Source organism: Pygocentrus nattereri, chromosome 6, assembly GCF_015220715.1.
Source record: "Pygocentrus nattereri isolate fPygNat1 chromosome 6, fPygNat1.pri, whole genome shotgun sequence".
NCBI classification, from domain to species: Eukaryota; Metazoa; Chordata; class Actinopteri; order Characiformes; family Serrasalmidae; genus Pygocentrus; species Pygocentrus nattereri.
In genome coordinates this window covers 43,745,369-43,760,139 of record NC_051216.1, presented here as the reverse complement: position 1 = coordinate 43,760,139, position 14,771 = coordinate 43,745,369, and the positions used below count along the sequence as shown (strand labels likewise).

General features: G+C 39.4%; 1 protein-coding gene across 1 annotated transcript in view; it reads left to right on the top strand.

The window, feature by feature from the left end:
• The window catches only part of pth2ra (parathyroid hormone 2 receptor a), a 108,573-nt gene that overhangs the window by 80,149 nt on the left and 13,653 nt on the right, over nucleotides 1-14,771 (top strand). Inside the window, exons 9-10 of the mRNA XM_017702971.2 lie at nucleotides 2,607-2,673; nucleotides 12,532-12,626. Coding sequence (XP_017558460.1) covers nucleotides 2,607-2,673; nucleotides 12,532-12,626 — 162 coding nt within the window. The remainder of the gene's footprint in view (nucleotides 1-2,606; nucleotides 2,674-12,531; nucleotides 12,627-14,771) is intronic.

The following is a 14,771-nucleotide window of genomic DNA, read 5'->3' as shown; positions in this document are numbered from 1 at the left end:
TTGACAGAATAGGCTTGGTTATTTCTGGCAAAATTTCCTTGAGTAAACCTGTAGGAATTAACATACAAGTAGAAGATTTTGCGGAAGAAACACTTTTAATTAGTTCATTTTCTTGAAGTAAGGTAAACGATTCCAGCATCTCTGCAGTGATTATAATATTCTCAAGATTTAGACTGTAAGGCCAAGGATCAGTATTAAGTCTAGTTGTGGGAGCATGTGGGCCCCTTTATAATTGGTTGAAGCCTACAGACTCTATGATAGATATACATGCCTTACTTCATGCATCTTGAGGATTGTCAAAGCGGATATTAAAATCTAAAATTATTATTTTACTTGAAAACGTTATTAAACTTGATAGACACTCATACGGCCCAGGCGGCATGAAAAGGAATTTTTATTTGTTCCTTGATCAGGTCTATTAAGTAAAAGAACTTCACAATAAGAACCTATAGTCTACTTTTCTGGCTCACACCTAAAGCTTTAGTATGGATGGTTATGAGGCCTATGCGCTTAGCTGTAGCCTGTGGGGTTGACTTCATTTAGACTAAGGTATTCATTGACCCGATTCTGTTAGGGATATCAGTCTCAGAGAATTGTTTCCTGATTGAGTAGAGGACTCGGGCCTTTTCTTTCCGTCACTGCCAGACACTTACTGAGGCACTAATCTTGAGTCCTAGGTAGTCATAGGAAAGTATTTGATCTATGGCAGTGTCTCCTAGATTGAACATATATCTGCTTTCCTGAGATCTGGCTTTTCTTCGGAAGATTTATTTGGCTTATTGTCAGGGTCCAGTTCTGACAGTACATATCTAGTACATCCAAATGTTGCTGTAGCCATTTTGCTGTGGGGGACAGCAGCACATGGTCTTTCTTGTAGAGAAGTTTAACTTCCGTTTGGTTTAATGTGCAAGTCCAAGTGTTGCGTATTATTCCAGTAACACTACTAAATATTTAATGTATATATTAATTAATGTAATGTATTAAATAGAGTAGGGGATAAGCAACAACCCTGCCTGACACCGTGTCCTGCAGTTTTATTGCCATCTTTACTCCACATATATTACTGGTGTAATGATATATTATTGATTGGCACAGACTTATAGACTTCACCTTCTACACCATTCTGGAGAATTTTGTAATACAAACATTACCGTATAGGATCAAATGTTTTTTTTAAATCTATAAAACAGGCAAAACCTTTTCTTATTTTGTTGGTGAATATGTTGGTTGATTATCCTGTGCAGGGTGTGAATATGGTCAGTAGTGTGATGATTTGGTAGAACACCAATTTGTCTTTTACTTTAGACATTGTGTTTGGTAAGGAATATCTGTATTCAGGCGTTACTAATAAAGCAGAAAACCTTCCCTGGATTACTGTTCACACAGATGCCTCACTAGTTATTAGGGTCCAATTTGTCTCCACTCTTGTATTGTGAGGAAATAAGCTCCCAGCACCAGATCTCAGGAAAGCATCTGGGCTGGAGAATAATGTTGAGCAGAGCCTGCTAAAGCTCAGGGCTGCTGCTCTTCAGCATGTCTGTCAGGACCTCAAGCTTTCCTCAATTCTTTTGATTTAGTTATTTAATTTTTCTTACAAGATTTGGTAACTAAGTGGATCTTGATAGTCCCCCCCCCCCAGTTTTCTTCCTAATTTTGTTGTGTTCAATTCCATCCACTATTTGGGACTACATCATTCACAAAAGACTACCAGTACTAGGAGAACAAAGGCCAGCACAGGCTTCCACCGAGATCTGTGAATACCGCACCTTTTCAAACTTCCTCTTCTCAAACTCATTTTTCCAGATATTTGGATTTTCTTTGCCCAGATTGTTGTTCGGGATGGTCCACTGCTCCAAGAATTGATAGATTTTTTCTTTAGATATAGAACATAATGGCTGTGTTTTTGTGTCTTAGAACGTTTCTATATTCTCTTAGTGTTACAGGCATCAGATGAATGAATTTGAGTTTGGTGTGATTCTCTGTGCTTCTGGTTTGATGTCTTCACTTCTTTCTTATTCTTTTACCACTCTTCCTTCTGTGTTATGGTTGTGTCTGATATAAATGAAATGAAATGAAGACCTGCTTTCTTAGCATATATATATATATATATATATATATATATATATATATATATATATATATATATATATATATATATATAATTTGTGACACAGCCATATTAATACCCAATTGGTTCAATTCAAATGACTGTGATATAAATTCCTTAGAAAGGTTAGTGATTTCTGAGGAGATAATAGCAGTTTAAAGTTTCATTGATTCCATATGAGTGTGTCGTTTATTTCAAATGGCTTACAGGGCTAACTCACAGTTTTCTGCTGACTGATTCTTTTCAGACAATATGTATGCATAGTTTGTGATTCACATATTTTTTTGCCAAATTCTAAATGAGATTTCTACAAAAAAATAGTCATTTTATTGCAAGGAAAGCCCTGAAAGCTCTTTCTGTCAATTCAGTGAGTGTCTGGTGAAAACTCTCTGTCTCTCTCTCTCTCTCTCTCTCTCTCTCTCTCTCTCTCTCTCATTATCTGCTGTTTTCCTGTGACTGTACCTCCGCTCTACAGCTCTCTCTGTGTTTCTGTGTGCAGGTGCTGGGAGCTGAGTGCAGGAAACATCAAATGGATCTACCAGGTCCCTATTCTGACAGCCATCGGGGTAAGTAGGTGAAAAAAAAATGATATATATATATTTACACTGTCAAGCGCTTAATAAACAGTGCTTAGGAAGTCAAGTGAGCCTGAAAAAGGCTTGAAAGACTGCTGCAGTCACACCCGAGGGAGGAAAAACCACCCAACTTTACTCCAACTTTATTTACTCATTATTTATTTATTTATGTATTTTCCTCTTCATTACACAACCAATTCTGAGCCGCTGTGGCACGTGAGGCTGATGTCAGTGTCAGAGTGGCAAATGCATTACCATAATTGTTGTGTGTTCAGATGTGTGCCCCCTCACCCCCCCACGCTAATGTTTACACCCTCAGTGGTTGGGATCCACCAAGATTGTGAAAACAACCCAGGAGACGCAGCGGGGGAACCCACTCACCAAGCGTGTTTTTTTTCCCCTCCATGCTTCATTAGGAGCATTTAGAATGGATAAACACAGCCGGGTTGAACTTCAAAGAGGGGCCGCGTCGACACGTATGCGTGTGTGTAGCGCAGAGTTTGTCAGAAAAGCGAAAGCAGAGAGGAGGTGGTGTGAGTGCAGGGAAAGAGATTTACATCACAAGTCTTACCTCAGTCTTTTTTACTAAATAATTTCAATGAATTTATTGTGTCCACTCTTTACCTTTATTACAGCTTTATTACAGAATGTTCCAGCCCAATACGGTCCAGTGCACTGCTGCATACAGAGCAAAACTTCATATTTGATTATGAATATGCTGTGCAGCCTAATATGAACTGACATTAGGGATATAGTTGCTTTATTACTTCATTACAATTAAAAAGCCAAATATAATGAGTAAATATATTGGAAAAGTTTAGAAGCACTTCAGCTCTCATTAGTTATTGATTTATATTCAGATGCAAACAGCCGTTATTTGCAAAGGTGATTAAAATCAGAAGTTTATTCTGGGTGAGGATATTACAGATTCCAAAAATAAATACTGTTACCCCACCTTATATGTAAATGTAACTGTCTACTGAAACACATCCAAATTTAAGCACCTGTAGCATCTCTTAATAAGGACCATGAACATTGTAGTCTACTAACATGATTACCTTTACCAACCTGTCTTACCAAGTTGGTCTACCAGCATCACCAGCTTGTTGACCAGAAGCTCGTCTTCTAGCATGACCAACCTGGTCTGCTATCTGCACCAGCTTGACCCTGATTTTTGACCAGCTTGACCAATGTGATTTACCAGTATCACCAGCTTGACTAAGCTGGTTTACCAGCATAAAGAGCCTGACCAAGCTTGTTCACAAGCATAATCATTTTGACCAAACTGGTCTTCTAGCATGACCAACCTGGTCTAGTAGCCTAACCAGTTTTACCAAACTTCTCTACTAACTTAACTACAGTATTATCAGATTGCCTGTTGACCAGCATAACCAGTTTAACTAAGCAGCTTGTTGATTGTTGATCAACATGGCCAAGGTGGTCTACCAGCATCACCAGCTTGACTGAACTGGTTTACCAGCATAACCAGCTATAACAAACTTGCTGACTGGCATAACCAGTTTAACTAAGCTGGTCTTCTAGCATGACCAACCTGGTCTAAAAGCTTAACCAGTTTGACTGACCTGGTCTACTAACTTAACTAGCTTGACCATTATGATTGGCCAACATGACTAGCTTGACCAAGGCAGCCTACCAGTATAATCAGATTGGTTATTTTGGTCAACATGCTTGGTCAATTTGACTAAGCTAGTCTAACAGCTTGAGCAACTAGATCTACTAGATTAACCAGCTTGACCTTGATGGTTGACCAACATGAGCAGCTGACCAGAAAAATCAGATCGACCAAGTCTGTTGACCAGCATAACCAATTTGACTAAGCTGGTCTAACAGCATGACCAGCCTGGTCTAGTAGCTTAAACAGCTTGACCCTGACAGTTGACCAAAATGGCCAGCATGACCACAGCAGTCGGCCAGAAAAATCAGATTGACCAAGCTTGTTGACCAGCATAATCAATTTGACTAAGCTCGTCTAACAGCACGACCAACCGTGGTTGGTTAGTGTAGTGGGTAACACCTCTGCCTTCTTTGCTGTAGACTGGGGTTCAATCCCCCGTCTGGACAAGCACCCATTTCATTCATTCATCATGTATTTCTCATTTGTATGTATTTCTATGAGAACATAGAGTGTCCAGTGCGTTGTGTCCAGTGTACGTCTTGTGTATTGTTAATTACTGTGACTCATTGTGCTACACCTGTAGCTGCGCGGCATCGCTAGCTTTGGAACAGATGCTCTAAAGCTCGATTTATCTCAGTGTCACACACAAGCACACGTTTACACACGGCCCAGGATTAGCCCTGTAGAGTGCATCGCTCGCAGGCTGTGTCACAGGGAGATGCTGCTTTACTTCCAAATCATTCAGGAGTGAAAGGCAGAGCCAAGATGTCAGCTTGCTCTGAATAATGGTTACTAAACGCTTTTCTGCTGTAAAAGTCATTTAGACGTGAACCTTCTGTGTGTCTTCAGTGTGTTGTGTGGGGTGAATGAGCTCATAACCCCAGTAAAAAACTGCGCTAATACACTGAACACATCTGCCCAAAAGTTTGTGGACACCTGCTCGTCCGGTGTTTGTATATGTATTTTGCAATGTATGAAAATGGCCAAAAATGTTTTAGACATTTAAAAATTATTTGAATGTATTTTTAAAATGCATTTATTGGTATTTATTTCATGTTTCCAATTATATGAAGTTTTAATTAAGATTACAGCAATAAGAATGATATTAACTGTATGTTGCTTTGTACTTTCCACCAACCGTGTATGTTTGTGATGCGACGCTGTTCAAATAAAGTGCATTTTAAATAAACAGGGTATCTGTAACGTTGCGCAAACACAAGTAGACGCTTAAAAACAAAAGTCTAATGGCTAATTACTGAGAGAGGTGTCAAATAAAAGGACAGTCTCGGGGCAAATCCAAAATCAGAATCCAAAAGCCAAGCAAGAGTCAAAAACCAGAGAAGACAAAACAGTAACACTTTATTTGAAGGCTACCTATATAAGGGCTTTATGACGCATTCATAAGCGCTGAATAATGTGTTTATGAAGCACTACTTGAACATTTGTTAAGTGCTTATGTCGGTTCTCGCAACCTGACAAAGATGTTTTATGAAATAAATGACATTGTACTGACATAATAAGAATAAACGTTGAACATATTTACAGCACTAAACATATTTAAACCCTATACATAATCGCATCAATCATCTTATCAATGCCATGGAGGGAAGAGGGGGTGGTTTCCAGGCATATTTCACCTGATATTAATACAATGTCATCTTAAGAATGCTGACATATATAGTTATGTATAGTGTTTTAAATGTTTAGTGCTGTAAATATGTTCAACGTTTATGCATATTATGTCAGTACAATGTCATTTATTTCATAAAACATCTTATGTCAGGTTGCGAGAACCGACATAAGCACTTAATAAATGTTCAAGTAGTGCTTCATAAACACATTATTCAGCGCTTATGAATGCGTCATGAAGCCCTTATGTAGGTAGCCTTCAAATAAAGTGTTACCGACAAAACATACAGGTGACCAGAGCAAAAGGGCAAAAGAGCAAAATCCAAAAAACAGGCAAAGGGTTCAAAACACAAGTCAAGACAACAAGAGAAAACCCGCTCAGTAATCCAAGGGCAATAGCTCACAATGAGGAGGACAAACCAGCTATTTAAGATCTGGGACAAAACAGGCACGGGTATTAGGCACGTATTAGAATTCAGGCGACTGAGTCCGAGGCAGATGTGTGTGATTGGAGGAAAAGGTGACTTCATCAGGATTGGAATCATGGGAAATGGAGTCCTGGAGCGTGCTAGGCAAGGGAGGAGAACCCGGAAGCGTGACAATATCAGATCATTTTCACAGCATATCAATATCTAAAAAAACAGTTGCTAATATTTCAAATGAATACAATTCATTTAATTAATAATTTAATTGATGCAAATTCATTTCAAATGGTAAACAGTACAGAGCATTAGACACATATTTAGCTATTTTCATACTTTTTTGAATGTATTCGATAAAAAATGTACATACGTTTCTTTTTCTATGGCACATTTCTATGTGTAATATTTCCCCATACATTTAAAATACATATATTTTTAAACATATTTGGTTAAAATACATTTTAGTGTGTGTAATGCATTTCAGCATGGATTTCAATGTATTTGAAATGTATATCAAATGTACAGTAATATACAGTATGTCTATATTGCTGCTGTCAGAACAAAACCTCATATTTCTATTTTTGTCGTTTGAGACGAATGGACTAAAATAAATGACCCAAAAAAAAATCTGGTTCCATTGACTTTCATTAAAAGTAAAGTGGGTTTTTTCCTTCTCCTGTAAAATTCCCATTTTGGAGCCACAAGGTTTTGTCCCAACAGCAACCCATTTTTTTATGGGTAACATGGGTTTTCTGAAATGGGTCTTCTGAAACGAAGGGTATTAATAGGGATTTTGCCCTCCTTTGCTGCAGTAACAGCCTCTACTCTTTTGAGAGGGCTTTATACTAGATGTTGGAACATTTCTGTGAAAATTTGATTGCCACAAGACCATTAGTGAGGCCAGGTACTGATACTGGAGGCTAGTTTAGCAGTCAGGATTGCTTGACACCATAGGGATTCACATTAGTTGTATGGTGTATTTGTGCAGTGCATGCTGGGCATTGTAGTGAGATAATATTAAATGATGACAGCATACAAAATTGTGAATTCTCTGAAACCGATAAGGCCACTTTACCTCCTCATCCAGCGTTTCTTCTGAAATGAAGGGTATTAATAGGTTGTTTGACCTCCTTTGCTGCAATAACAGCTTCTACTCTTCTGGAAAGGCTTTATACTAGATGTTGGAACATTGCTGTGAGGATTTGGTGGCAGCCACAAGAGCATTAGTGAGGCCAGGTGCTGGTATTGGATGATTAGGTTTTGATCATTCCAACTCATCTCAAAGGTATTGGATGGAGCTCCATCAGCAGTTCCACTGCTCAACAGCTCAGTGCTGGGGGCTTTATATCCCTCAAGCTAAAGCTTAGGCTTGTGTGTGGCTGCTCCAGAGTATCCTGTTGTATTGGCAATGCTGATCTGTGGAATGAGTGCAAATGATAGCAGTGGAATTTGCCAATTGTAAGAGCTGTCTTGGCTCCAGAGCTCAGAATTGCTCAGTCTGCTGTTTTTCAGCATCCTGCTCAGTGGGTGGTGTCTGAGACGTGTAGCTTCCTCCCTTAACTCTGACTTTCAAAAAAGACATGGAGAAGTTATGCAAGCAGTGCTGGTCAGATCACTGGGGAGATACCTTGATATAAGATATAAGATACCTGTATATTGGTCTTTTCTAATTTAACAGTGTTACATTTAATAATGTGAAAATGTATTGCTTACCCCCAAAGGTAGTTGAAATTAGTAGATTCACCTGTCAGTAGTGGTATGCAGCAGTTGTGTGAAAAGAAAAGAAAAAAAAAAAAACGGAAATCAAAGACAAGATATTCAATGCTCTGCCTTATCAGCCTCATTACCAATAGCCTCATTACATTGGTGATGGTAATTAAGGAGCTTCCAGGAAAGGCCTAGTGCTTTGTGAGTAGGGCTGGGTCAAGGTATTCATCCCCCAATGAGCCATTGCAATGTTTTTAGATATTCCAGCCTCTACAGTGCCTAATATCATCAAATAATTCAGGGAATCTTGAGAAATCTCTGTGCATAAAGAGCCAGGCCAAAACCCACATCTGAATGCCCGTGACTTTCAGTCCCTCAGAAGGCACAAAATATCCCTACAAATTTCTTTGAAAACTGAAAATGAGTCTCCTCAGCAGAATGGAAGCTGTAATAAAGGTAAAGAGTTGACAAATTAAAAATGATTTTTATATTTAGGTGATGAGGTTTGTGTGTCATTTTCAGCCAATCTGTTTTTGGCTTTTTTTCCTGATGCTGAAAAAAATAATAATAAAATAATAAAGGAATAATTTCTACTTAATGACTAAAATAAATGTTGGATGGTCTCTGATTGTAGCACAGTTCTGTACATTATATTTCATGTGAGAAAGCAGATGAGTTATAACTCACTCCATGTTAAATTTTGACAGTGACAGTTATTCTCAAAATCAGAATAATTAAGAAACATTAGCAGGGTTAAAATCAACATGTTGATTGCATTGTACTTCCATTTATATATATATATATATATATATATATATGGCCTTTTTTTGAAATGTGAGCATTTAGGCACCAGGCTGTTACAGAAACCCTCACCTGTTTTGGCTGGCTTTTATTTGTTGGCGAGAGCTTAAAGAGATAAAAGAATGCAAGGCAGTCTCAGGACTGCCTGTGTTATTTATGAAAGACTGGGACTTAGACTGTAAACTTGTTTGTGTCATCCCTGTCTCGCAGTTTTGTAGCTTTTCTAGATGCTAGTCATCTCACATCAGTCCCGTTTCAGGCACGCCAAAAAGTTTGGTCAGTCTTTGTCAATCTCACACCAAACAAGCCTTGAAAGTTTGTAGCCTCCTTTAATAAAGCCCTGTTACTCTACCTTTTAAATCAACATGATTCTTTCTCTTCTGATCTTGACTTTCCCGTTGTTGTGCTGAACCCTACTCCCTGGAGGAATCTGACTCCCCTTCGTGTGCACACATGTCATGCAGGCATAAAGACACTATAGATTACACTCATCATATCGGCTGTTTACACGCATAAATTAGGGGGGCTCAAAGTGCAATTTGTGTTTACGACAGTGGCGTTAATGTGAAATACACTCCGCAACTCTAGGGAGACCCCAAGAGCAAAAAATACCTATGGTGTTAAGTACGGTTACTTTTCATATACATTAATTCAACAGAAGATTACCCTGAAGCCTCAACAACTAAACATAATATCAAAGTTTTCAGTATTTGTTTTCATTGCAGCTTCTATTCTCTTAAACATTCTTGCTTTCTGTTTTTGAAAGAAATCTGCCGAAATATTTTTTTCACATCTTCAAAGTTCAGTCTTGGAAATTGGTTGCACTTTCTGCCTATCATGATACAAGTAAACGCAAATTACTTTCAGTGATGTTGATTCCTGGACTCTGGGTTGGTCAGTCAGGTCATTGTTCTTAGAACACCAACAGCTTCTTTCTTCTTTCTTTGAGTTGAATTTTTTCCTTTTTTTATTTTTAGTAAGAGCTTCACATCCTATAGCGCTGAGTGGTCTTCTCACAGTGGAAGGATGGACAGAAACACCTGTGGATGTTTTCAGATCTGAAGCAGCTTGATCTTCCCCTCTCTCTCAGAGATGAAAGCTTTCAGTGCTGTTTATCTGACAAGGACAGTTTGAGTCTATCAGGTCTTCCAGGTGGTTGTTAGGAGTGATATTTTCTCTAAAGCTTTTAATCATTTTATGAATTATATCTACTGCCCCCCCAAAATTTCCTCCTGAATAATGAAGAATTTGTACTCTTTTGCCTGAAAATTGAATAAATGAGGGTCTCTTTTTCACTGTATTATACAATTTCATAACTCCTTGTAATTGAGATTTGATTTCCACTTTCTTGATGTTTGATGTTCTTTAGCGTTCTTACCGATCTACAGCCCTGGTCATCATGATCTTTATTTACCGCATGTCCTACTAATTATATGAAAGCTGTGAAGTTAAGCAAGACGCACGTATTAAAATAATTTTATACATTTATCTGCACCAGGTTAGCTGCAAGTTATTGAAAACAGAGATTCCAAACTTTTGAATGATAGTGTATACACTAGTAAAGCTATATAAAACAATGAAAGCATATAATAAAAAGTCAAGAGTGATTAAATGTACAGGTGAGAGCAATTAGTATGGAGTCATCGCTAGGTAGTCCTGCTTGTAGCATTTGGCACAAATTTGATGTGAATTTCTTCTCATCCTTTCATGTTTACCTACACTGTTGATTCTAATAAGAGTACTGAGTTGTTACTGGCAATTACAGGCATGTAAAAGCCCTTCATTTGAGCTAAGACATAACTGTCTATTAACATGATTGGTGTAGCATACTAAGCACATCGATGAAGCTGTGGCAACATTTGCTTATATTGACAGCAGTTAGAAATGGAATAAATGGCTAAAATTACTCTTGTAAAAAAGAGACTGTGAGTTCAAAATAAGGCCAAAACATTAAAAACTAGAAACTTTTTTTGAAAAGAGCTGTTACCGATGTCACCTTTTTCAAAAAGACATTTACAAATAAATAAATTCTCACATATAACCACTTATTTGTGCTTTTATGTGTTGCGTCCCTCTAGAAATGGATGGAAGAGAGAGGAGGAAAGGGGACTTCATCTGCTAACTGACTTCAATACAGAGTAGCAGCTCATGGATCAGGCAATGCAAACTCATGTCAGTGCAAGGTAAACAAGGAGCCTGTACTGTGCAAAAAGCAGGAGTTATTTCTGAGGAGATTTGATGTAAACTAATCCAGGAGAGCAAAATAAGAAGTTTGTGACAAAACAGAAGTTTGAAAGTGATTGAAAGCTACAGAGAAAAAGCGTCTCCTCATAACCACCTGAAAGACCTGGTCGACACCAAAACTGCCCCCATCAGATAAACAGCACCGAAAGCTTTCATCTCCGAGAGAGAGGAGAAAATCGAGCTGCTTCAGATCTGAGAACATCCACAGGGGTTTCTGTCCAGCCTTCCACTGTGAGAAGGCCACTCAGCGCTGTGGGTCTGAAAGGATGTGTAGCTGTTCAAGAAGAACCTCACTGAGAAAAGGAGACGGACACATCAAACAAAGGAGCTGAACAATGGACTGACCCCCCCCCCCTCTGCGAGAGTCTGTGGGGGTCCTGACCACTGAAGAACAGGGTAACAGAGTATCAGAGAAACAGATGGACTACAGTCTGTAACTGTAGAACTACAAAGTGCAGCTATACAGTAAGTGGAGCTGATAAAATGGACAAGGAGTGTAGCGACAAGGAGGTGGTCAGAATGTTATGCCTGATGGGTGTATAAGCTTTCTGCTGGAGCTGGAAAATTGATAACTTGAACATACTGGCAGTTTTGACCAGAACAAAGGGTGTTTTTATGGCAAAATAATGTCATAGATGTTGAATTCTTTCCTCAGAGTTTCAGAACCTTTCTTCCGAACGTCAGACCCAATTACATCAATCAGATCTTCTGGTATCTGAACTTTACCCCAAGTGAAACGCTCACCTTCAAATCCAATTTCAGTTCTTTTCATCCATTGCGCTTTTATGCATGAATAATGAAACTCAAAGGCTCATATTAACCCCATTATTAATCTGCCTTGCAGGCCCCTGACTGCGTGTGAACATACAGCAAGCAATTTGCAGTTTTCTAAACACTCCTCCATGAGTGTGACAAAGAGCATTCATCTCATTCTAACTGGTACACCAAACACTTATGTTACGCGCAAACTTAGCCATCTGGTGGCGGCCCATCGAGACCGGCTTTCATCTTCAAACCATCCATAATGAAAGGCTAGGATTTCATGACTAATCTCAAACTCTAATGAATTCATCACTTTTTCTTTTAAGTCTGACCCCAACAGATTAATTCTCCTCACTAATTCTGACGATTGGCTCTGTTTTGAATGGCGGGTGGGTTGCAGTACTCCACTAGCGGGGCGAATCGCTCGTGGCTGGGGGCTTATTTATCTGTGCATCTGTGTGATATGCTCCTTTTGGCGGATATGTGAAGCGCATAACGTAGGGATGTTGGGATGGAATCCTGTGAATAAAGATAAGAAGTTGTGCTTCACTCAGCTGAGCTGCTGATTAGTTACCACACACTGCTGCTGTAAGCAATTTACCAGCCCACTGATTCCTTTTCTCCCCTCTCTTTTTCTCTCTCTCTCAGCTCAACTTCATCCTATTTGTGAACATCGTGCGGGTGCTGGCGACCAAAATCCGGGAGACCAACGCTGGAAGATACGACACACGAAAACAATACAGGTTTGTGCAGTTACATTTTTACTATCTTAGTCTAATACAACACAGGGTACTCTTTCATAAGCTCTGTGCTACATAGGAATGAGCCATTCAATGTCCTAAACAGTAGGGCTACGGATAGTCAAGATCAAATAAAGGCCGAATCTAACTGAGAACGAGAAAAAGTCAAGACCAAGGCTAAAACATTGCGAAAAGTATGTGGACACCCCTCTTAATTACTCACTTCATGGTTTTAGCCACACCCAATGCTATTACGTGACAGTATTGCAGTAGAATGCATTGAACTAAAGAGCTCAGTGACTTTAAATGTGACGCTGTCATAGGATGCAACCTGTCCCACAAGTCAGTTTGTGAAGTTTCTGCCCAGCTAGATCTGCCCCAGTCAACTGTAAGTGCTGTTGTTGTGAATTGAAAGCATCTAGGAGCAGCAACTCAGTCACAAAGCGGTAAAAAATACTACTGTGGGCTGTTGTGTACCATGTAATCATCACTTATCCTCTGTTCTATCTATTTGCTACCGGTTGCAAATTGCCTCTAGATGCGATATGACCACTAAGACCTGTACATCGGGAGTTAAATGAAATGGGTTTCCATGAGCAAGCATGAGTGTCACTGGCTGTGGAAACATGTTCTCTGGAGTGGTAAATCACATTTCACTGTCTGGCAATCTGATGGATGAATCTTGGTTTGGTGGATACAAGAACATTTCCTAACACAATGCATAGTGCCAACAGTAAAGTTTGGTGGAGGAGGGATAATGGTCTGGGGCTGTTTTTCAGTGTTTGGGCCCCTTACTTCCAGTGAAGAGTGATAGTAATGCTACAGCATACAAAGAAATTTTAGACTTCTAAATTATATGCTTCTAACTTTGTTACAACAGTTTGGGGTAGACCCTTTCCTGTTCCAGCATGACTGCACCCCCTGTGCACAAAAGGAGCTCCATAAAGACGTGGCTTGATAAGTTCAGGGGTCTTCATAAAGTCCTGACCTCAACTCCACTGAACACCTTTGGAATGATGATGATGATGATGATGATGATGATGATGATGATGACTGTGAGCCAGGCCTTCTCGTCCAACATCAGTGCCTGACCTCACAAACGATCTTTTGATTGACTGGGCACAAATTCCAACAGATGCACTTCAAAAACTTGTGGAAAGCTTCCCAGAAGAGTGGAAGATGTTATAGCCAGAGAAAGGGGCCAACTCCATATTAAAGGCCACGGTTTTGGAACAGGATCATTTGTTTGATTCCACACAGTGATGATCAACTTTGCTTGCACTCGTGTGCACACAGAGTTTATGTATCCAGCTTTTAACGTCTCAACAGCCTGTTTATACATATATAATATTGATATTGAATATGTTGTTACTGATTTATATTCATGTCATGATTAGAAACATTCCCCAACCCCTTAAAACCCAAGGCTTATTACATCCTAAAGCTTATTATTCAGAACATGGCAACCAATCTGGCTGAGCTATAGAAGTGCTAAATACAAGTTTGGGGTTTATCTTGGCAAAATCACCAAGTCACGGCCTCCAGTGGTCTGTTGCTTTAGCCTATATAGTAGACATTGGTTTCAATGATGTAAACCCCAAGAGATGTGGATGCAGAATTCATGAAGCTTGAGGCACTAATGTCTTTAGGCTGCAGGATGTGAGAAAAGAGGCAACAGTTTATTCTTTTCAAGCTTTTCATCCATGACCAGCTAGCAGAAGCCCTAAGCAGAAGCTCCCGTGGCTAAAAGAAACCAAAGGGAAAAAAGCCGCCTCCGTAAGGCCATTCATACACAACACTCTGATCGCAGTACTGCTGTTCTATTTTGCTCTTCTGTCTGCCTCGTTTTTATGCCCATGCGCTGTGTGTTTACCAGTTGAATCATGACTGAAACAGTCTGTTGAATCATGAGAGGAATAGTTTTAATTGCCTTATTGATCCAGATGGGGAGGGGGATAAAAAAAATACAGATTATGCAACAAAAAGCAGGAATAATTACCAGCCTGTGTTTTGGGGTGGATAAAAGGCCGTTGAGGGTCCCTCCCCCCCATAAGCGAGCAGTCTAGGAGCAAACACAGTGTGAAGGCGTGTAATTTTGCATCCTTAACAACAGTAATCAGTCTGATGGCCCCTGCTGCTGAAACAATA